General features: G+C 50.8%; 2 protein-coding genes across 2 annotated transcripts in view; one reads left to right on the top strand and one right to left on the bottom strand.

Moving 5' to 3' along the window:
* The window catches only part of Mrnip (MRN complex interacting protein), a 28,926-nt gene extending 23,411 nt beyond the window's left edge, over positions 1-5,515 (top strand). The window contains exons 4-7 of the mRNA XM_055597200.1: positions 99-174; positions 2,162-2,319; positions 2,913-2,997; positions 4,701-5,515. Coding sequence (XP_055453175.1) covers positions 99-174; positions 2,162-2,319; positions 2,913-2,997; positions 4,701-5,198 — 817 coding nt within the window. The 3' untranslated portion in view covers positions 5,199-5,515. The remainder of the gene's footprint in view (positions 1-98; positions 175-2,161; positions 2,320-2,912; positions 2,998-4,700) is intronic.
* Sqstm1 (sequestosome 1) lies at positions 5,350-17,330 on the bottom strand. The gene is made up of 8 exons (XM_055597199.1): positions 17,088-17,330; positions 14,659-14,754; positions 14,146-14,375; positions 13,913-14,054; positions 13,026-13,106; positions 8,171-8,391; positions 7,643-7,838; positions 5,350-6,140 (listed from the first exon to the last, which is right to left on the bottom strand). Exons 1-8 carry the CDS (start codon positions 17,290-17,292, stop codon positions 5,983-5,985), a joined length of 1,329 nt encoding a protein of 442 aa, XP_055453174.1. The 5' UTR covers positions 17,293-17,330; the 3' UTR covers positions 5,350-5,982.
* Positions 17,331-23,510: the final 6,180 nt, after the last annotated feature.

The following is a 23,510-nucleotide window of genomic DNA, read 5'->3' as shown; positions in this document are numbered from 1 at the left end:
CCTGCCCTTGCCAGGTCCTTGTACCCACTTGCTTCACTTTCCCTGTGCTGCATCTTTCTGGTAGTTTCACAGGGTCATATTTGCCATCTTCCCCTAAGGTCCGGGGACAAAACTGCAAATGCCAGTGAAGAGGAAAATGCAGGCCCTGAGCAGGCTGAGAATGGGGGTCAGCAGGTAAGTTAAAGGCTTCTGCCCCATCTTGTCTGTCCCCTGGGCTCCTATGAAAGGGTTCCACTCATGTATTGCCAAAAAACAAAACGTAATTTTGTAAAGGCATTGAAGGTCTCAGTCGGCTTTATTTGCTGGTTAGAATCAGGCAGCACTTCAGTCCATAAAACAGAATGAGCATTCCAGTGAGCTGAGCAGATGCCTGATAGACTAGACAGGGGTGGAAGAAAGAAACTGAACAAAGAGTAAACTGCCATCTCAGGCAACTCCCTAGTAAGGTTGACCGGGAGGCAGGACCACAGGGAAGTGACTGATGGGCTCGGTTTAGCCTCCTTTTGGGAATAAGCATCATCTCAGAGAGTTGCTGCATCCATGTCCATTGACACTGCCTGTTTAGGACATTGGCTACTATCTCTCTCTTGCTCTCCACTAATTCAGTTCCAAGTTAGTGTTGGGGGAGTTTTAGCACAAGTGACTCAATTTTTCACTTTAGTCACCTGTGTTGGGATCTGGTACAGAAGCTGAGCCCAAAAGTCTTAAGTATTAACAGTCTTCATTAGTTATTTTTTTGCCTCAGTGTGCTCAAGGCTAGAGAATCAATACCCAACAACAACAACAGCTATTGGTTCAGCAAATCTTATTGATGCTTCCAAATGACAGACACAAAGGTAAAAGGAGGACCTGTCCTTTTGCAAAGGTGCATAAGTCATTACCTAGTCTGTGAACTGGACTTTTCCTGTCTGCTTGGAGAGCTCCCTGAATGCCACTGCTTTCATCCTGCTGCTTCCTCCCTGTTCCTCAGTGCCGAGGGTGAGGGTGCTGTGAAACACCAGGGCCTCCTGTTCCCTTGCTGCAGACTGAGCGTTCTGCAAGAGCAGGAATGGCATCCAGCGTCCTCTGTTGATGGAGCCTGGAAGAAGGCTTACAAAATAGGTGCTCAGCCAGTGTTGGGGTTGGCAGTGACTGGGGTTTTTTTGTTTTTATGTTTTGTTTTTGTTGTTGAGACAGGGTTTTTCTGTGTAGTCCTGGCTATCCTGGAGCTTGCTCTTTAGACCAGGCTGGACTCAAACTCACACAGATCTGCCTGCCTCTGCCTCCCGAGTGCTGGGATCAAAGGTGTGCACCACCACACCTGGCCTTGTTTGGTTCCTTTACAAAGATTATTCGATGCCATTCTTATTATAAGCAATACCTGGGCTGGGGGCTGGGATGCAGCTTAGGGTAGCCACTTGCCTGGTATTGATGTAGTCCCAGGTTTGAACACCAGCAATTACTCTTCTCTGGTATTGTATGGTTTTCAGGAGAATTCTAGAGTGTCACCAGGCCATTCAAGGACAGTCTGCTCTACAGAGTGAGGTCCAGGATAGTCAGGGCTCTGTTACACAGAGAAACCCTGTCTCAAACAAACAAAAATTTTTTTTCTAGAGTGTCTTGGTACGCTAATTTGTTTACCCCTGCTGTCATGAATATTTGCTATTTGCAACTCCCTCATCATCATGCCTTTGTTCATCATGGAAGTCCTTGGGTTGGAAAGTGTTGACATTGGGAAGGCTGGTGGCAAGGTTTGTAACAAGTTGTGCCCTGCTGGACCTATGTGCACCATCCTTCCAGAAAAGTGGTTCTCAACCTGTGGGTCATGACCCCTGGGGAATGAACAGTTCTTTCCCAGGGTCTCACATCACCTGTATGCATATCAGACGCTTGCATTATGATTCATAACAGCAGCAAAATTGCAGTTATGAAGTAGTAATGAAAATAATTTGATGGTTGGGGGTCACCACAGCATGAGGAGCTGTTTTGAAGGGCCACAGTATCAGGAAGGTTGACAACTGCTGCTCTAGAGTCTTGGAGCAGCTGCGTCCGTGGTGCTCTACTAAAGTCCTTCCTGGTGATGAGGGAGAGACATGGGTCCTAAGAACTTTGACCTAAGCATTGGGGGTTGCTCTTGGGCTGCTATAACACTCTGAGACTTGCCTTCTTTTCTGACACTTAGGCACTGTCCGAGCCCCTGGAGTCCCGCTGGCTGAAGTATCTAGAGAAGGGCTGTGAGGACCAGGAGCTGGAGAGAGAAAGAGCAGCTCTTAAGACACAGCCCTCAGCCAGGGCCAAGTGGCCAAGTCTGCCTTGCAGTACAGTGCGACCCAGGAAGAGGTGCCAAGCGGGTCTCATCCAGCCATCCCCATGCCCACGCTGACTCCTGAAGGGGGGGTTGGGAGCAGCTCCTAGCAGTCACTAAGTGGGGCTACTCGTTTGGACTCCAATGGGTAGACAAATGAGCAACAACCATCACTGCTAACCCTTAGACTGCCAGCTGCCTGGCAGAGAGGAGCAGGCTAGCTAGGCTACCAACCTCATGCCCATAACTGCAGTCCTGAGGCGGCGGAAACAGGAGTACCATGAGTTCAAGGCCAGCATGGAAGTATGGCCAAAGTAATCAGTGGGCCCTGGAGTTTTTATTGTGAAGTTTCTCCAGACTTTCAGGCGTCTCAGTAAGTTTCTGGAGAAACTGTTAGGCTTGGGATGCTGCATGGCTCTTAAAGGGCGCAAATTACAATCTCAAGTTAGAATAGTCTAAAAACAACAAACCAGAGAAGAGGCCTGGCTGGGACGTTACTGGAGGTGGTGTAGGAACCTGTAAGGAATGAAAGATCCCTTCCCATGTCAGGCCAGGTGATCAGTTTCTCTCTGTGAAACCGTGGGATGAGAGAGCTTAATGACTGATAGCACTTCTTTCCCTCTGCCAGGAAATGGAATCAGCAGATCGGGCAGCCTGCACACAGCCTGCGTGGCCAGGACGTGGACAGTGTGGAGGACAGCTTTCAATGCCAGGTCAGTGACCATGGAGCCCATATAGGATTGCATGCATGTCTGCCTACAGATGGACACACACATGCAATAGCAGAGCTTTAGGCCAGGACCTTGTGTGTGATAGGCATGAATAGTGCTGCTAAGCTATGCTCCCAGCCCCATGGAATTTGTTTGGGTTTTGTTCTTGGAGACATGGCCTTGCCACATTGCCTAGGCTGCCTCAGACTTTTGAGCCCGGGTTATAATATCTTCTCTGTTCCTCGTGAGCAGCTGAGACTGTAGGTGTGAGGCTTGAATAGTATCTTTCTTCACAGTTGATGATAGGAGATTTATATACTAAAAAGTCCAACTTCCAGCGTGAGATTCTTGTCTTTTCTGCTTAAAGCATGGTAACACATACCTTTAATCTCAGCACTCAGACAGACACAGATTGTTCTGTTTGAGTTCAAAGCCAGTCTACTTTACAAAGCAAGTTTCAGGGTACATGGTAGATGCTGTTTCTGGCCCCTCTCCCCACCAAAAATGGCCAATTCCTGAGCCCATTATCCCAGCAGGAGGCTGAGGCAAGAACATGAATTCAAGGCCATTCTGACATACAGCAAGATATCATCAAGGCCATCATCCCATGCAATTAACTTACAGCCAAGAGGAAAACCTTGAAACCTTGGAGCCAACTAAGACTGTCAAGGAAGGTCTAAGCAAGACTGTTTTCATCCTGCAGAGTGGAGGAACTTGGTTAACCTGCTCACAAAAGGAGTTGCCCTACGTTTCCAGGGAAGGGCACTGCTCTTTCACACAGTGTGCTTATGCTCAGGCCTAGCAGGCCCTGCAATACATTCAGCACAGCTGAGTGGAGATTTTGCTTTGCACTGCTATGGAAGCCTAGGAATGGGGTTCTTGCTCTTTCAGCCCCTCTGTCCCTAAGAGGTTAGCCAAGGCCTGCCCAGCTCAGCCTCAGACTACATGCCGAGCATGGCCCAAACCAAGAGACAGTTCCATTTCTGACATTTAATGAACTACCTAGTGTTCCCAGTATGTATAGTCCCATTGATTCGGGAGTCATGGTAGTAAGTTGCAGAGCCTTTATGGTGACCAAACACTGTAGCTGAGTCAGCGTTCAGTCTCACCAGTCTGTGGTTCTAGAGGAACTAAGACTTTGGAAGCTTCTGAGTTCACAGCAAGTTCAGTGGTAAAGCCAACATCAGCAATCAGGGTCACAGTCTCTTCAGCATCATCTGAGCAGTCATGGTGCAGAGATCCAGTGTTGCTGTCAAATTTCTTGGTAAGCAGTGAAACCAAGTTTCCTGTGCATTTTTTTGGTTTCTGAGCTGGGACACGCCAGGCCTAGCACCTTGTCACATCCCATAGAGACCTCAGTCCAGCTTTGAAGAGATGTTCTGGCCGACTGGGAATGTGCAGGCCTCATAGACTGCATCTTTCTAGGTGGTGGGTGTCTAGGCTCCTCCCTGCTCAGACCTGACCCAAAGCTTCCCAGGAGACGATTCACTCAATGGCAGTTTATCTTCTTTTATGTGGAAAATGTAGTCATGGGATTTATCAGGTCAGGTTAAGTAAGGCGGGGACAGTTATAAACTTTGATTTGCTAACATCTCAATGACAGTGTGTCCCTAACCTGCAGGGCTTAGCCAGCAGTTATGTAGGAAGCAGGTTAGCTCTGAGGGTCCTGCCAAACTGAACGGAACCCTTTCTCTGGTTTCTTTCAGAACTCTCCTGGCCTGTTTGGGATGGAGCAGCAAGGCAGCACCGCTGCCCTCAGTACTACGAACCATGTCAGGGAGCTTGGTTTTCCCAGGTGGAAACTACCAAGTTCTGTCCTGCAGGTTAACACCCCATCTTCTAAATGGGCACGGTTTCTCTTGTCACCTGAGAGTACCACACATGTGGATGGGAAACCATCTAGTTCTATGCAGGAGAGCTCCAGGCTAGCTGACCCAGCACGAGCTGAGCAAGAGACTGCTGAGACCAATACTCCAGGGGAAGGCCACTTCAGCAGGGCCCCTGCCACTGTCCAGCTTCCTCAAACTACTCACACTACCACATCTGGCCCAGACAGGCCTGGCAGGAAGACCCCAGAGCAGCCATGGGCTACGGAGACTCTTCAAGCAGATGGAAGGCCCTTGGCTCAAGGAGCACAGAAAGCCCCACCCAGGCAACTGAACAACCTCTTTACAACTGGAGAGGACTTTGAGGATGACCTGTAGCCTTCACTTTGATCCCTGTTATGTGGTCCTATGCCAGTCCTCCATCTCACAGATGGGGGTGCTTTGGAACAAATAACCCAACAATAAACATGCCTGTCAAACAAACAGATTATTTTTCTTGCTACAACACTAATAAGGACTACATGGTTGGTTAAAGTGCATATGCCATTTTATTACAGGTTACTTAAACATCGAGTCAGAGGAAGATACATGGGGTTTTCTTTAAGCATCAACATTAAACACAAAAACTGAAGTGTGGTCATTAAAAAGGGAAACAGTGCATAGTGAGACCCTTCAGTTAGATTCATGTGAGTTCTCCATCCCCAGGAGCCATAGGCCCCAGTTGCCTACCACTTTGACTCACTGTGGACAGCCCCCTCTTAACATAATTGTTTTACTTATTGAAAATAACTATTAGTGTGTTAATCACTTCTAACAAAGGAAACAGAAGGCCATCAGGCAAGAACTCTGGACTGTTGGTATGATGCTGGCGGCAAGATCAAATAGGAGTGCAGTCTGCCTCTGCAGCTCCCTGGCAAGGCCAGGCCTAGGGAAGGCAGAGGAAGGCCACCCACAGGTACCTAGCTCTGTCCTCAGGCACCAGCATGCGCACACCTGGAACTTTCCCCTCGTGTCACTTTCCTACTGCCTAAAAGGCTTCAAACATTCCCACCCGCTGACTCTGGAAGAATGCCAAGAACCTGGCCCTATAGAGGCCCTGCTGCTCTACTCAGGGTAACTAGAAGACAAAGGGGTGGGTTACGGGACTTGGGTACAAGCACTGTCACAATGGTGGAGGGTGCTTTGAATACTGGATTGTGTCCAGAGCAGCTCCGATGTCATAATTCTTGGTCTGTAGGAGCCTGGTGAGCCAGCCACCTTCATCAGAGAAACCCATGGACAGCATCTGGGAGAGTGACTCGATCAGCCGGGGGTCAGCCTCTGCCAAAACAAAACAGGAAGTAAGGATCCCTGGAGCACTCAAAACCTGGCAGCTGCTGCCTGCCAGGAGAGCCTCGCTGCTGAGCCTTACAGGAACCTCCGAGGCCAGCTAAAGGGCCAAACAGCTTGCTTTGTGACCTTTCAGTCTCCATTACAACTGTTCAACTCTGCCATGAAGCATGAAACAGCCAGAAGGCACGTAGACAAATGAATGTAGTTATTTTCCAATAATATGTTATTGCCAGATGTGGTAACTCAAGCCTATAGTCCCAACACGTAAGAGGTAGAGGCAGGGAGATCACTCAGGGACATCCTGGGCAACAATGAGACATCATCTCCAAACCAACCCAAATAAAAACCCTTTACAGATGATGAGTGAGTCTTCTCTAACTGCCTGTGACTCCCCGCCCTCTGTTACTTGGCATATGCATCGCTTGTGCTCATGTTCCGGTGGGTGCATATGTGTGTGTGAAGGTCTGGAGGCCCAGGCTGAAGTAGGAGTCTTCCACCTGACTGAGTTAGGGTGTCTCAGTGAACCCACAGCTTACAATCCCAGCTAGCCAGCTTGTAAAAGGGTCTGTGTCCTACGGGCTTGGACTATAGAAGCCGCCACAGCTGCCCAGCTCTTGGATTTTTACATGGGTTCTGAGAACCTAAATTCTGAGCCCCGGGCTTGCTCGGCAAGCACTTGGTCAGATGAGCCAGCTTTCCAGTTCCCCTGGCCCCGCCTATGTTTTTAAAGCAGGCTGTGACTCTAGCCCAGAGCCTTGCATATGAGATAAGCAGTCTGCCACGGAGGTGCAAAGGTCTGTGTAGCCAGGATGGCTTTGAACTCATAATAGCACTTCCCCAGACTCACACAGGCTACCCCCCCCCCCTCAGTTTGCTGCCCATTTCATATAGTAAATACTCTTTGAAGCCCAAAGGCCAAATCTGGCCCAGAGATCAGTAATCCACCTGAACCCTGCTGCTCTAGGACATGGGAGCTGGGCTGCCTTTTCTGCAACGTGTCCCCTTGGGACTGCCCATCCCTGTCCAGCTATTTACACACACTTCTGCCGGCTTCTACGGGGGCCTTGGCTGTGGCACCTGCCATTAAACTTTGCAACCCCTGAGGAAAGGTGAGTCCATCTGAGTCTACTGCATGGTGCAAGGCAGCCCGCAGCCAGTGTTTCCTTACACCTGCCTTCTCAGAACACCTGGGTATGGAGGTTTTGAAATTCCTAAAATGAGATGAAGTTCCTGTTACTCAGCGTAGACAGAAGAGGTCAGAGCCAGGTTCTAGTTTTCTCTGATGTCAGCTGACAGCCCCAGTAGGCAGTGTGCTGCAGGTAAGCCCATAATCCCAAAGCCACCCTGGACTACACAACTAGGTAATACCCTAAAAAACAAAACAAAACAACAACAACCCAGGCCGGGCTACCCTTTTTGTGTTGCCAAGACCAGACAGGACAGGATAGTCTAAAAACAACGAAGGAAAATGAAACATGGTGACCACATGCCTGGTGGGAGATGTGGGTACAGGGCAGCTTCCTTTAGACCTGTGGGTCCTTCCTGCGAGGGGTCTAGAGAGCTTGGCCCTTCTGATTCTGGCATCTGTAGAGACTGGAGTTCACCTGTGGATGGGTCCACTTCTTTGGAAGACAAATGTGTCCAGTCATCATCTCCTCCTGAGCAGTTATCAGATTCCATCTGTTCCTGGAATAGAACCTGCTGTGAGCACAGGGGCCTAAGCGATTGACAGGTATGACCTCACTATCTGCTCCCAGCAAAGTGTACCACATTCCAGGCACTGGAGAGTGGCCTGCAAAAAAACAAACCTCTTTTTGGTTTTCATGATGCTAGGGACTGAACCCGGAAACTCATGGACATCAGGTAAATGCCCTGATCCAGATCCAAGTAAGATTTTCTCCACAGAATTCTACCAGATGGCTCAAGGTGACTGAAGACCCCAAGGGCAGAGCAAGGAGAATGGGATCCCTCAGGCTGCAAGATGGCTGGAGCTGTGACTGGGATGCCAGGAGACCTACCTCTGGCTGTTCCATTGACTCCAAGGCGATCTTTTTCATTTGCTCTGTCAGAGACTGTGCAGGGCCCTCCTCTGCCCCATCCGATTTGCTAACTTCTGAAGAGCAGCTACTTGGCTGAGTACTGCTCTTCCCTTCTGTGCCTGCGCTGGAACTTTCTGGGGAGGCTGGTGTCAGCCGGCTTCTCTTCCCTCCATGTTCCACATCAATGTCAACTTCAATGCCTAGAGAGGAGGAAGAATTGAGCTGTCTAGTCCAGAGGCCTTTCCTGCATCTCAGAGAGTTGGGCATTGTGGGCTGAGGAAGTCCTTTCAGACTTGGTCCCCAGCAGAGCATATGGATGAGGACACTGGCAGTCAGCATTAAGGATACAGTGGCTGGACTCAACCCCTGAACCACATAGACATAGCTCTACATGTGACCAGATAACCAAGTGATAGGACAACCCCAAGGGCCAGAAACGAACAGCTGAGCTCCTTCTCCAATCCCAACCCTGCTAATAAGCCCATCCATCACATCGGTCCTTTCCTTTTCTCCAAACCACAGAGTTCATCTATAAGAAATCTTGTTCTCCCAACCCAGCAGAGCAAGATGCAGAGGCCAGGCCTTTCAACCCCCACAGTTCAGGACCCCTGATTCAAGTTCACATCTGTTTATTTCCTACTTTGTCAATATTTACCTCGTTTTTCCCCATCCTTTTAGGAGGCAACTCTTGGCAGGAAAGAAAAAAAGAAAAAAGCATCCAGTGCTGTTGGAGTTTGGTCTGACACGTTACTGGCTCTTAAGATCTGGTTACACCCATCTTACCTATCTTTGTTTTGTAAACCTGCCTTAGACATATCTGATTGATTAAACAGCCTATACCTACGCAGGGCAGAATGGGGTAGGCATGGCTAAGGTTCCTGGGTTTGGAGGACAGAGAGGATCACAGGAGACAGAAGAGAGGAAGGATGCCACAATGGGTTAGCTGGAGAAGAAACTTGGGGCTGGGAGGAAGGACTCTAGTAATGGTGTGAAAAGACCCAGATGAAGAATAAAAGCAAGTATTTATAAGATTATGGATGGGTGATAGATGGTTAAGGTGGATGGCACTGGATGAGGGCTGGGAGGATGGTGAGGTAATTCAGACAGTGTAGGCAGGAAAATCTGCCCAGCCCAAGGTAAATAAGGCAATTATAAAATCTAAAAGGTGTCTGTGCCTTATTATTTATGATAGTGGGTTAAGATAACACCACCATGATAATTATAGGGCTAATAACAAGCATTGTATAGCCTAATACTCCATTTTTTATTTACAGCAGTGTTTACGCTGTTAGCACGATGTAAATGTGGCTTGTTTCTAGGATGTATGTCTTCTCTCAACTGTCAAGGGTATATCTCTCCTCCTGCTTCCTAACTCCCTGCTTCTTCTCCACAGTCTCTCATTTTCTATGGTTCATGATTATCAGGCCTGGCTTTTCCTTGGAGAGCACTCTCAGTGGTCAGGCCCTCCTCCAGACAGCCAGGCACATGTGATTTAACTGATACTTTTTAGCAACGGTTAGCTGGATCCTCACAGGAGGAGTCCCCAGAGGGCATTCCTGTGACATACTCAGAACCTAAGCTTTCTGTCACTCAGTATTTTTGTATTATAATTAATTCATTTTAGTTTGTGTGTGTGTGTGTGTGTGGTGTGTGTGTGCGCTTGTGTGCTTAATGCCCATGAAGGTCAGAAAAGAGCAGCAGATATGGAGCTGGAGTGACTCCACAATTGTGAGCCACCATGTGGGTGCGAGGAGCTGAACCTGACCTCTGCAGGAGCAACACTGCGCCCCCTCCAGCCAGTTTTAAGCATTATCTTATTATTTCCTTTGTTAGATTTTTTTATGGCACCTGTGCTTTTTCATAAATCTAATACTTTTCTGTTCTCCAGAATGACACTCACGTTCACCTTCCTTGCATACTTTACCACATGCTGAGGCTCTTCTCACTGGCCAGTCATCTGTGGCTTCTGATCCTAGAGGCAAGAAGCTGTCTACAGGACCAGGGCCACTGTCAGCTTTACACATGCAGGTGTCCAGAGACAGGCACTGGGGAAAGCCAGCTGCAGGAGCTGGGTTTCTTTGTCCGGTGTTTGGCCTCCCCTCAACAGGGACTCTTCAGGCTAGGGAGGCTGAAATGCTGGGCCCTTGTTCCCCTGCTCATTTCTGATGCCCACTGCAGGTTGGTGCCTTAGCTTATGTCGAAAAAAACTTCTCAGAGTCAGACGCTTCAAGCACTGAACATGAAAGGGCTGGTACTTGGCATCAGCTGGCTGTGTGGACCCAGAGCTCTCTGACAGACTCCTATGAAAGGTCTTCTAGCGCTTGCTTGTGCCTTGGCCTGTTACGCCCACCTCTCATACTTCATAGTACCAGGAAAGAGAGTCTTGTTGGGGTTTTTGGTTTTTTCGAGACAAGGTTTCTCTATATAGCTCTAGATGTCCTGGAACTGCTCTGTAGACCAGGCTGACCTCAAACTCATAGAGATCTGGCTTCCTCTGCCTCTTAAGTGCTGGGATTAAAGGTGTGTGCCACAGCTGCCTAGCTGTTGGGTTTGTTTTGTTTTTGACACTGTGTAGCTCTGGATATCCTGGAATTTCCTATGTAGAGTAGGCTGGCCTGGAACTCAACGGTTCTGAGTAGCTATTTTCCTAGTGCTGGAACAAAAGGCATGTACCATCATGCCCAGCAGGGTCTTGCTCCTTACAAGGGTTCCCTGTACAGTTGCCTCTCTTTAGGTTACTCCCTGCCCTCCATTTCTTCTTATTCAACTTTTTTTTTTTTTTTTTTTTTTAACAGTTGTGTATGTGAGGTTAGAGGACAAGCCACAGGATTCAGTTCTCTCCTACCATGTGGGTGAAATGTTGCTCAGTGGTAGACTGCCTGCCAAGCACAACACAGCTCTGGGTTCTGTCTCTAGAGCCACCCACACAGAAAGCTGAAGTAAACCAAAACATCCCTTGAGCCCCGTCCCAAACACCCACACCCCATGGTTTTCTAAGCAAGTACAGGGCAGGATCAGAGCTTTATTGAATTGGGGGTTTCTTAAAAGAATAATGAAACCCCAAGACTATAGGGCTCAGGGAATGTTTGATGGTCTGTGATCTGCTGTCCCCAAAGCCTGTGTTTTTCAAAGATCCAGTTAAGAAAGCCCTGGTGTTAGTGACAACAGCCTCTGAGCCAAACAGTGCTGGTCCTTCCTGGCTGGTTCTCAAAACACCTATCAATAAAAGGCCCTGGCTCTAGCTCACCCAGCCTCTGCCTTATGGGAGGTTGTGCCAATTCCTTCCCTCTGCTCTCCTCACACAATCCATTAGAGGCAGTTAGCATGAGCCATTCCATGCTTAGTTCCTCAGAGAGTGGAACAGAAAACTCCTATTACTTCCACAAGAGCTCAAAGAGCTCAAGCTACCTCAGTTCAAACTACCCAGAGTCTTTTTTTTTTTTTCCTGGAAACTGCTGATTTGTGCAGCCCCAGGGATCCCAGTGCTTAGCACACTTCAAAGGTCTTTATCCTCCCAGAGGGCCTCTGAGCACTGCAAAATAATCTACACTGCCAAATAGTTTTGGTGCTGGGAATTGAACACAGGATCCTTCCACTCTACCACAGAGCACATCTCAACCTAAGTTGTTCAAATTAACTTCAAGGCCAAGATGTCACTGTTGCCTCAAAGCTGTGCCCTGGGCAGCATGAGCAAAGATGGCCTCAGCTCACAGCAAGTGGTGGTCATGCATGGTGCTACAAGATGGAGGGCACTGGTATGATTAGGGGACCTCTCTCATCGGCATTTCTCCAGACACTGGACACAGCCTTCGCACAGGCTCCCGTAGTCACCTCCTAACATGGCAGGCATAGTAACAGGATGTGGGCAAGCACTTTCTGAACCACATCAGTATGCCTCAGAAGCAGTGCCTAAGGTCAGAGTGCTGAGGTGATGCCATGCTCCCACCTCGGCAGACCTCCTCTGCCCTCTGCACAGAGCCAGGCATGACCCAGAGCACTTTCCTGTAGCACCTCCCTCCTCTCAGAAAGGTTTCAAGTTCTCAAATGAGAAAGAAAAGAAGTCACAGTATTTGGGAGTCCAAGGCAGGAAGAATTCTACAAGTTTAAGGACAGCGTGGGCTACACAGAGCTTTAGCCCAACCTGGACTAAAGTGAGACCTTAATTAAAGAAAAAAGAAGAAACCGCCTGCTTACAAGTCTAAACAAATGCAACTCACTTGGCTAAGAAAAAGCTGGCTGCTGTTACCCTAAAGACTGTGATAAGCTAATCCATCCGCTAATCTATCTCTCCCTCCCCACCGGCTCATTCTGCTTTGTGTGGAAAAATAACCAGCCAGGATCTCAACCTTGAGGCACCCATTCCAGTCCTTGGCAAAAGTTAATTTTATGCAACAAAACCTTGCTGGTGTCCAGCACGTATCTGCTCTGGCCTCTGCAGCATGCCAGGGAAGGCTGCCAAAGGCCACTTGCATACTGAGTCAATGTCGTGGTTTGAATAAAATCACCCCCACAGGCCCACAGGGAGTGGCACTATTAGGATATGTGGCCTTGTGAGGGTAGATGTGGCCTTGTTGTGTCACTAGGCAGGGTGGGCTTTGAGGCCTCAGAAGCTCAATCCAGTTCACTTTCTGCTGCCTACCAATCAGGATGTAGACCTCTCAGCTCCTCATCCAGCACCATGTCTGCCTGCACACCACCATGCTTCCAGTCGGGACTAGAATGGACTCTTTCCTTTATAAAAGTTGCCATAGTCATAGTCTCTCCACAGCAATAAAATCCAAACTAAAACCAAGCCACGAGGGTGTCTCATGGGATGGCAAGGAAGATCACTCACCTAGAGGGCTGAGGGCAGCTGCCACACTCTCCCCCACATCCTTCAGGAAATTGACGCTGGGGTCCTCTGATGGAGCAGAAGCTGTTGATTTTTACAAGGAGAAAGAGGACCTCTAACTCTGTGACTCTGCCGCCCCTCGAAGCCCCAGGGCTTGTGTGTCAAGGTTCCCATCATCTCAGTAATCACTGTCTTGGGACCCCTGAGTACACATGGTGCTTTCTCCTCCACCCTCCCACTCTGCACCCTTGGTCCCCAAGTGGGTCACATATTGGGCCTCTCTGGCTTCTGTACCAGAGGCTCAGTACAGACATTAGATAAATATTGACCTTGTTCTAGATGTGCTGTTTACTCAAAACCAAACATCCCAGATGGCTGTGCTGGCACATGTCTGTAACCCAAGCACTCCAGATGCCGGGCAGAAGAATCTCAAGTTTAAGGCCATCTTGGGGTATATGAGTTCTAGGCTAGCCAGGGCTACAGAGAGAACCTGTCTCAAGGGGGAAAAGTAAATTAAAAATTAAAAGGCAGAATCCCCAAATCTATAATGAGGAGCTACTTATAAGGTCTTTGCTTTTAGGTTTTTGAGACAGGGTCTTACGCCAAGGTTGGCCTTCAACTCCTCTGTTCCTCCTGCCTCTACCTCCTGAGCGCTAAGATTACGTCTATGTGCCACCATACGAGGCTTGGTAACCATGGAATTTTTGGTTTTGATTTTTAAAGATTTGAGCAACTCTGGCCCTGGTATTTCTGAATTAACCCAAAACAAAAGAAAACATTCTAGAAATCCAGCCACCTACTCATATCTCAGAAGGACAGCCTGGCAGGGCAGGGTATGCCACATGTGGAAATTAGTGAGCTTAGGCATCCAGTTCAAGTACCAGCCTTACCCGACTCAGCTGTGGGACAAGGACGAGCGTCCCCTGCCCGAGGAGGCCGTGGACTCCAGTTCCCTGGAGGGCCCATCTCCCAGCCAGGCCAGCCAAAATGCCCATGTTTCAGCTTCCGAAGCCAGCGGCTGTGAGAGAAGCTCTGGGCAGGAGAAAGCAGGACAAGGCAGTGAGGGGTCAGGGTCTCCAGCCCTCCCCACCCCCGCCCCTAGGACTGCAGAGAACCAGCTCACATCAGAGAGGTGGCCAAAGGGGTTGGGGAAGATGAGCTTGCTGTGCTCCCTGTGCAGGCCCTTCCCCTCGCAGACGCTGCACAGGTCGTAGTCTGGGCACACACTGCACTTGTAGCGAGTTCCCACCACAGGCCCATTGCAACCATCACAAATGACATTGGGGTGCACCATGTTCCGGGATGCCTCCTGGGCACAGGGTGGACGATGGTCCCGCCGGCACTCCTTCTTCTCTGCAGGGGGAGACAAAAGCTATCAGAGCAAGGCCCTAGGTTCTCCCCTGCTTGTCACTGCAGCCCTGCTGGTCGGAGTCCAGCCAGACACTTAGGAGCCAGGAGGTCCAGGCCCTGCACCTGTTAAACACTCATGGCCCACGCAGCAGGAGCATGTCTACCCCTGGCAGCCCCCGGGCACCAGAGCGCATCCTTGTCCTAGACAACTCAGACTCCTGGCCTTTCGAGGGATGTCCCACAGCTAGCAGCTGGGTTCAGGCAGTGCCCCAGCGCAGCTCTTTACCTTTAATGTAGATGCGGAAGATGTCATCCTTCACATAGGACATGGCCATTGTCAGCTCCTCATCACTGGAAAAGGCAACCAAGTCCCCGTCCTCATCTAGATTGTTTAAGAAAACAACACATCAGGGCCAGGGACACAGCTCAGTGATGGAGCACTTGCCTAGCATACAGAGTCTTAGGTTCAATTCCCAGCAACAGACAGCAAAGGCTTCTAGGCCTCTCTGCTGAGTACACAGTGCTGCACTGCACAGAGCCCGGTGCTAAGGGGGCATCTTCAGCAACTCTGACTCGGCCTGGGTGCTGGGCGAGTGGCACGATGGCCGCAACTCTTGATACAAGCAGAATGAGTGTATGCTCCAACCTAAGACTACAGGAGGCCCAGCACATGCGATGTGTACCCAGCCTCCGGCCACTCAACCACCGGGCCAACATGCCCTCAAGGTCATACCTAACCAGGCCTGGTCCACTTTCACCTGGGAGATCTCTGCCAGGACTCTAGTTCTGGCCCAGTCCCTCAAAGGCCTCAATCTACAAAAGGAAAGGAGATAAGGGCTAACCTGCCCCCCTCCTTTCAACTACATGGCTAGAAACCATTGTGCATTCTTTTTTTGCTATTGTTTTTTGTTTTTCTAAACAGTTCTCTGTAGCGCCTTGGCTTTGTAGACCAGGCTGACCTTGAATGCACAGAGATCTACCTGCCTCTGCCTCCCAGTGCTGGGGTTACAGGCGTGGGACACCTTGCCAGTGTGCCACCTTGTCTGGCTACTTCTAGGTTTTGTTTTTTACTTACGGATGCATGTGTGTGCTCACGCTATGCATGCAGATTTATGTGTATGCATGTGCCCACCCAGGCCAGAAGACAAGGTCAGATCCCGAGGAGTCTTGCGCTGGCTAATGTGAGTGCTGGGACCAGAACTTGGGTCCTCTGAAGAGCAGCAAGGGCTTAACGTAGAGCTACCTCTGTTCTGGCTTCATGTTTATGTTAGCACACAGGTGTTTCTTATTAGTACAAACGGTCTTCAGTCACCTCATACAGGCCAAGCTACACATAGGCAGGCTGGGCTAAGCCTGTGGGTAACCATTCAGCAACAGCTACCTCAAGAGAGATACCTCAAAGGTACCAACTGCACAGCATCCACCAACTAGAGACCAGACAGGCTAAACATGACCCATCCAAACACACTATTCTTCACCACAAAGAGAAATGAAGTACTGCCCAGGCAGGCAGCACGGAAGTTGGAGTCCTTGCCTAGCATATGCGAAGCCCTGGGTTCCCTCCCAGTACCAGAGAGGGAGAAAAGTACTGGTAAGAACCACAACACAAACGGGACTTGGACATACTAATAAGAGAATGAACGAAACTACATTGTGCCCGCGTCGTGTACAGAGCTGTTCTGCGGAGTTTCAGGACAGCCAGAGCTGTACAGAGAAACTCTGTGTTGAATAGCCAACAAAAACTGCATTAATAATAAGGTGTCCTAATAGTAAAATAAATACTAAAGTACATCAGCCACTGCCTGGGACTGGAAAGAATGGGAAATGACAAACAGGAAAAAAATTACATAAAACACAACAATTTATAAAACTATGAGACTCTAAATTGTTGAGTGACAGCCTAGCATGCATGAGGCTCAGGATTATCCCTACTACAAAATAAATCAGAGAACTTGGAGGGACAATTTGGAGATATACAGGCGGGCCCAGCCACAAAGTGAGACCTGTTTCTGCTAACACCCACTTCTACTGCGTGAACTGCACAGGACCTACGTTACTGAAAATATTCTGTCCAGGAGTACTGATCAACACCTGTGATCCCTGAACTGGAAAACTGAGACAACAGGGTTTAGTGAATGAGGCCAGCCTGAACCACTCGTGAATTCAAGGCCAATCGGGTTACGTGGCCTTATCTCAGGATGGAGAGGGAAAGAGAGAGAGGAAGAGAGGCGAGGAGGGGGAGGAGCAACCGACCAACCTGGCCAACCAACAGTCCTCCAATAACGTCTCAATACCGTCCCCACCCTGAGGGCGGGCCTTGGCCACTTCTCCCATGTCAACAACTCCTAGCTCCACCCCACGCAGCCATCAAGCCACTCCAGCGCAGGAGACTGAGCTAGTTCCGGGGTCCCCGACCTCTCCTCCCACGGGCCGGGCCGCCCCACCCAGCCCCCCGCTGCCTGTTTACCGGCGTCACTCCTTTCCACCCCTCCTCCACGTCAGCCCGGTCCCTGCTCTTTCGGGCTAACTGAACCCAGCACCTGGCGTTATGGAAGCGGGCGAAGTGCGGGATGTCAGTTGAAACCCGAGCGGCCGCCTGACCACCCAGTCCCCGCGGGGAGCCTGAGGGAGGACGCCGCGTCCTCGCCCAGGCCTTGCCACAGCGTGGCGGGGGGGGGGGGGGGGGAGGCTGGCTGCCCCGTCCCTGCTCCTCACCGCGGTAGTGCGCCTGGAAGCCTCCAGGCCGCAGCGCGGGGAACAGCACGGCCACCCGGCTCAGCAGCCTCTCGCACGGCCCTGGGCCGGCCGCGGCCTCGGCTTCCGCCTCCGGCTCCGGGCTGAAGCAGAAGCTGAAGCGACGGATCTCGCGGGCCGCCTCCTCCTTGCCCAGAAGATAGGCCTTCACGGTGAAGGAAGCCATAACTGCCTGCTGGGTAGGGACAAAACAGCTGGGCAGCGGCTCCGCGGAGCCCGGTATTTATAGGAAACGTGGAGCCCCGCCTCCTGTGGGCGTAGCCGTGTGAGCCCCGCCCCTCCCCGCTGGCTGGCCTGGCCCGCCGCACGAACCCACTCGACAGGGCCTTTGCCAGGTATGGGGCCGGGGGCGCCCTCACTGACGACTCCCTTTCTCTCCCTCACGGTACATGGGGGACCCCAAGAGACCAGCCTCAGCCTCTACTTGTTGGGAAAAGGACCGGTAAGTGTCCGAGCCCTGGTGCCTCTCAGGTTTGGGCCTACCTATGACTCAGCAGTGTAGTCCCCAAACCAAGGGGATGCCCAGCGCAGAAGCTAGGACACAGGTGCCTACCGTCAGGAGGCCACTAGCAGGACAAACAAGCTGGTTCACAAGATGCTGTTCTGACCCTCCGAAGCTTAGTTTCCCCGGTGGCAGCCCCCCCACCCTACTCTCTCTCCCGTGCCTCCACCGTGACCAGGCCCTAAGTGCATAAAAGGACATCGCCTTCTTACCTTAGGCCTGACCCAGTCTGACAAGGATCAGGTTGAGAAGGGTCAGACAAGCACTGGTGACTTCCCACAAACCCACCCTGTAGGGGCCTGGCCAGGGCTCCGGAAGCAGCAGCAGTGGCCACCGCCTGTTCATTGCAACCAGTCGTTCCCACAGCGGTACCCCCACATACACCTGCGCCATTAAAGTCATTAGTGTGTGTCTGTGGTGTGTGTGTGAGGCCCTAATGGCCTCACAGACAGCCAAAGGGATCAGACCACCTGCCCTCCAACCAGGAACCAAAATCCGAACTTTAGCCAGGCCTGTGCCACGGGCTTGTTGATGCCAGCTGTTTGGGATGCTAAGTCAGGAGGACACCAAGTTTAAGGTCTGCCTGAGCAACCTGGTGAAACTGTCTCAAAATAGAAAGTGATCCTAGCCGGGAGGGGTGAGCTCGGGAGGCAGAGGCAGGCAGATCTCTGTGAGTTCAAGGTCAGCCTGATCTACAAAGCGAGGCCAGGATAGCCAGGACTCCGTTAAACAGACAAACCTTGTCTGGAAAAGAAACAAAGAAAGAGAGTGATGGTAGCACTTGGGAGGAAGAGGCAAGAGGCTCAAGAGTTCAAGGCCAGCTTCAGCCACTTGAGGCCTCTCAAAAAATAAAGGAAGGGGCTGGAGAGATGGCTCAGTGCCCAAGAGCACTGTCTGCTCCAACAAAGGACCCGGGTTCAACTCCCAGCACCCGCCTGACAGCTCACAACTGTCTGTAACTACAGCCCCAGGTGGTGTGACACCCTCACACCAATGCACATAAGAAAAAAAAATTAAATTAATTTAAAAAAAGATTGCCCAGCCTGTAAGATCCAGTCAGAATTAGAGCCTCACTGTCTACTTCAGAGCCTCAGGGCTCTGCTGTTTTTAAAAAAAATAAAAATAATAAAGGCTGGGTATACAGTTCAGTAAGGATAGCGCTCATGAGGGTTTAACGTAGAAGGGGATGCCGCTAAGGGGGATTTGGTGCTGAGGGATGTCACAGCTCAGTGACAGAGCACCTGCCTGGAATGTATGACATCTTAGGTTCAGTCCTCAGTACAAAACCCAAACCAGGAAGTGCTGCTTTCTGTGGCAAAAGTGACCTGTTAGCTGTTATGATGACACACATCTGTAACCTCAGCTGAGTCAGGAGGCGTTCTAACTCGAGGCTAGCCCAGGAGGGCTTAGGAAGTCCTCTCAAAAACAAACGAAGTGAGTAAAAATCAAATGACCTCTAACAGGAACCCTGCAGACCATGGAGGTGGTCCTTCCAGTCATGGTCCTGTCAGCAGAGCTCAGACCTACTCAGACTTGTGGTAGAAGGACATGCTGGGCAGAATTGGAGCTCAAGCCATCTCCCTGAGTCGAGAGTCTCTAGACCAGCTCCGTAGGGCTCATGCCCTGATTCCCATCTTCTCCCTGAGTCTCTCTAGGAGCTGGGTTTGTGGGAACAGAAGAACCTCATCTCTTAGGAAGACTCAGCAAGGGACAGTGATTTGCCACACAAATGTAACCTCTTTTTCCTTGGTGACTGGAAGGTTCACCCTTGTGCCCTGTCCTGTGGAGACAATCCCATTTTAGGCTTCCCCCTCCATCAAATTTATTAGTATTTATATAAAATTGCCATTCACACAACAGATTTTATGGAAGAGTTGATTCAGGGGAAGAGAAGCAGAAGAGAGTTAGGGCCTAAGTGGGCCATGAGGGCAGAGAGACAGAGATGTGGGGAGGGGCACCCCAACAGGAAATGGGAGAGAATAAGAGAAGAGTGAGAAGAGGCAGGTGGGGGGGGGCTGGCAGCAGCGACCAGTGATGACAATACAGGTGGCTAAGTAACCTAGGAGTGGGCTAGTGCATAGACTTGTGAACTAACAAAGCTGATAGCCCAGGACAAGGCCCCTTAACCTGCACCTGCAGGACTCTCTGCTAATGAAGATAGGGAGTGGGGGGCTGTGTCCTGATGGCAGCTGCTGGCCAAGCATGACTCAGCAGCCCAATGGCCTGAGCGCTTAAAGCCTGAAACAGGCCAAACCTCCTATGGGACATCTGAGCCAATGGGAAACCACCAGGAACTCCTTTGCTTTGTCACTGGTGGGAGAGAGAAATGTCAGGAAATGGGGCCCTGGGGGAAGCTGACTCCTGCTTGAGGGAGAAGCCCTGAGTTCCAGGCCAGGCCAGCATGCCCTGTTGCCTAGAGCAGTTCAGGCTGTCTTCCCAGTTCCTGGGCCAGCCAGGGAGGTAAACAAGGCTGCGGTGGCTGGGGAACCCCCTGGCAGGGCCCTCTGTGGTCAGGTGGCCTGGGCCGGCTGTGAGTCAGAGTCCCATGATCCGGGTCATAACGGGAGATCCCAAGCTGCCGCCATTCATTCCATTGCCAGCAGGCGGGATGGAGAAGGGTCTTGGAGGCGGATGTGTGTGTGTGTGTCTGTATCTGTGTGTCTGTTGTCTGTGTCTTTGTGTCTGTCTCTGTTTGTACATGTGTCTCTGTAGGGCCCTACAGCAAAGTGAGCTATCAGAGGACAAGGTTACCAAAATAAATGAGACCATGAACTTGCCAATGTCTTTCTCGTGAGTTCCTTGTTGCCCCTCACCCTCTGAAGCACAGAATGATGGGAAGGGGAAAGCTTGGCACCTGAATCCAGGGATAGTACTTTTGACCATCTTTGCTGCAGGGGCCTAGCCTCATCTTTGAAATGGGTCAGGAGTGGGAGGGGCTGAGCTGCCCCTTCCTGGGTTATTCCCCACAGGTGAGCTAATTATCTGTTGTCCCTCGGGAGTGTAGGCTGCCAGTGAAATCAGTGAGTAGGCCTTAAACAGGTTGAGGTGGACAAGTGGGGAATGCAGAAGAGACTTAAGCCATGGGGTGGGCTCTGTGAGAAGAGTGACCCGGGACCTCTGCTGTCTGTCTGCTTGGCTACCTCCAAGGCTTGGCAATGGTTTTCTCCAGTTGGATTCATTTGTTAGGTGTCAGGTAATCCATATGTCTAGAAATAAGCTCAGGCTGGACTGCAGAGGATTTCTGGTGGTTAGATAAAAGCCAGGACCTTATGAAATGGGTTTTCATCCATAAAAGGACCCGTTTCTTTGTCTCTGGCCAAAGGGACATGGTTTTCCATTGACATATACCTGTAGTTGAATATTAAAGCTGGCCTCCAGGGTCCTTCAGGACTTATTACACATTTCCAAGCCCTCATCCTGGCCCTGCTCACCTACCCAGCCCCCCTCTTACCCAGTACCTGTTTGTTGTCTATATAGCAGCAAGTTTTTCCCCCTTCCTACCTACCCCCATATCTCTGGCTACCTCCACTATTCTTGCCTGCTTCCCTAGCCCTGGCCATGTCCAGTCTACTTCTGTTTCTCTCTCCCCTGGGCTCTCTCAGATGCCTCTGGATGGTTTTTCTCCCTTATTTACAACGAAAACCTTCCCCCTAATAATGGAGCAGTCACGTGATGGTTTCTTTACCACAACACCTAGCATGTGGCTATCTTTCAGATTGTGGAGTGAGGAGCCCAGATGAGTACTGGTCAGCTGGAGCCAAGGCCACTGAGGACTCAGGCCGAGATGTGGAGGCATTTTTAAAGAGACTGGGGGACTCGGGCAGAGCCGCTGTAGATCCCTGCCCTCCCTAGGTCCAGTGAGATGAGTTTCTCTGTGAGAATGCCAACCTATGGCTGGGGTGCGTGGGCTAGGGCAGCCACTGGAGTCCACTCAGTCCCCAAGTTCCCAGATCTGCCTGACTGGTTCTTTACCCCCGGGCTCTAACCCCTGTCTTACCCTTTCCTCCCCCATCTCTGAGGCAGTTTCCCTCCCTCAGTGTTATTTCCTGAGGAGCGCCTTCCCTGGCCACCCCTAGGAAACACCTCCAAGTACTGGATATCATTTTGCTTATGGCTGTCTGGCATGCTGTCACCACCTCCTCAGGTTCCTCCATGGCTTCCCAATACCTTCCTCATCCTCTGCGGTGTGGAGTCAAGAGTCTTGATGGGTGCTGTTCAGCCTCTGGCGTTTTTTGGTAGTGTCAGGGATGAAACCTGGGGCCTCCCCTCATGCACATTAGGCAAGCACTCTGCATCCTCACTCTCTTTTAGTCCTTTATACAGAAGCACAAGCGTGAGGTGTCTGCCTCTGTGGCACGAAGGGGGACTTGTCCCAAAGGCCCTGAAGATTATTCTAAAAGAAAAACGGGGCAACGGAATCTAGGGACCCTCCAACCCCTTTGGAGTTGGACCACCGCGTGGGATGAAAGAGGGCCACAGAGCTGGGGTCCGACTCTAGAATGAATCCACACTCATGGGGCGTGGGGGCGGGGAACAGGAGGCACAATACACAGGGGTGATACAGAAAACTGTCAGAGATACCCAGAGGGCAAAAGGGAGGCAGATGCAAAGCTGGGCACCCCAGGTTGAAAGAAAACTCCTGTGGGGCACGGACACAGGAGAACTTGCCAGTCTTGGGAGACACCCCAAAAAGGGCAGAGGAGTAGCCCTGGCAGGAGGCCTGTAGGTTACCTGGGGGAGGCTGTTCTCCACTTGTCCCCAAGTGTGTGTGCTTGGGCACAGCACCGGGAGGGCTCTTTCCTGACTGGAAATGCTGGGCAACATTTGCCAAATTTTCCTTTGCCCGCCTATCTTTCAAGCTATTTCTGTCTCCTTTCCCGGTATTGAAGTGGACTCTGTCCCTGACCTTCTCCTGGACACTGCACCCTTAGGTACAGGGTTGGAGGCTCAGAAAAGTGTAAATGGGGATCTGACGACCTCATCCTCTTTATAACTCCACCCCTTAACTTACCCATGTGATTGAGGCCCCCAAAGCTGGAGGGTGGAGGAGCTATGAGAAGATGAGAAACCCTGTCAAAAGGGCCCCAGTGAAAACCATCCAAGGAGAGATAGAGGATGAGCAGCTGAGGCTGGGAGAGCGGACAGTGTCTCCCCATGGGGAGTCTCTGCCAGGATGCCCCTAGCCAGGGCAGCACTGCCCTCTGAGGACTTCACACAGTTACCTGAGCTGCACCCAAGGTTCTGTGTGCCACCTGCTCTCCTGAGCCCCAACTCTCCCCAGGCCAGCTCCTTCCTCCCTATTTGCCCTCCAAGGATGCTAAACCCCTCCATACTCTCCTGTGGGCACCTCACTCTAATTGTGGGCACCCCTTTGCTTGACTAACAGTCCCAAGCAGGCACATAGGGGGACCTATGCGTTTGTGAACTGCCTAGGTGTTTAGCTAACGTTAGTCCAACTGAATACTAAATGTAAGCTGCAGTTAGGTATCATGGTGCTGTCTTCCCAGCTGCTCATGAGGATGGGGCACGAGGACCACCATCTCAGGGCCTGAGTAAAATCCGTTCTCAAAATTAAAAAGTAAATGAACAGGCTTGGCTTGGTGGCACATGGCTTAAATCCCAGAACTAGGGAAGGCAGAGGTAGGTAATATCTGTGAGTTCAAGGCCAGCCAGGTCCACAAAGCAAGTCCAGAACAGCCAGGGCTACACAGAAACCCTGACTCAAAAACAGCAACAACAACAAAAAAGTAAATAAACAGAAGTCTTGGGGTATAATTCAATGGTAGAGTGTTTGCCTAGCATACAGGAGGCTCTGGATCCAGTCCCCAGTAACAACACACACACACACACACACACACACACACACACACACACACACACAC

Source organism: Psammomys obesus, unplaced genomic scaffold (genome assembly GCF_907164565.1).
Source record: "Psammomys obesus unplaced genomic scaffold, mPsaObe1.curated_primary_1811, whole genome shotgun sequence".
Classification (NCBI taxonomy): Eukaryota; Metazoa; Chordata; class Mammalia; order Rodentia; family Muridae; genus Psammomys; species Psammomys obesus.
The sequence above is the reverse complement of the archived record's forward strand: the minus strand, read 5'-3'. Positions and strand labels throughout refer to the sequence as shown.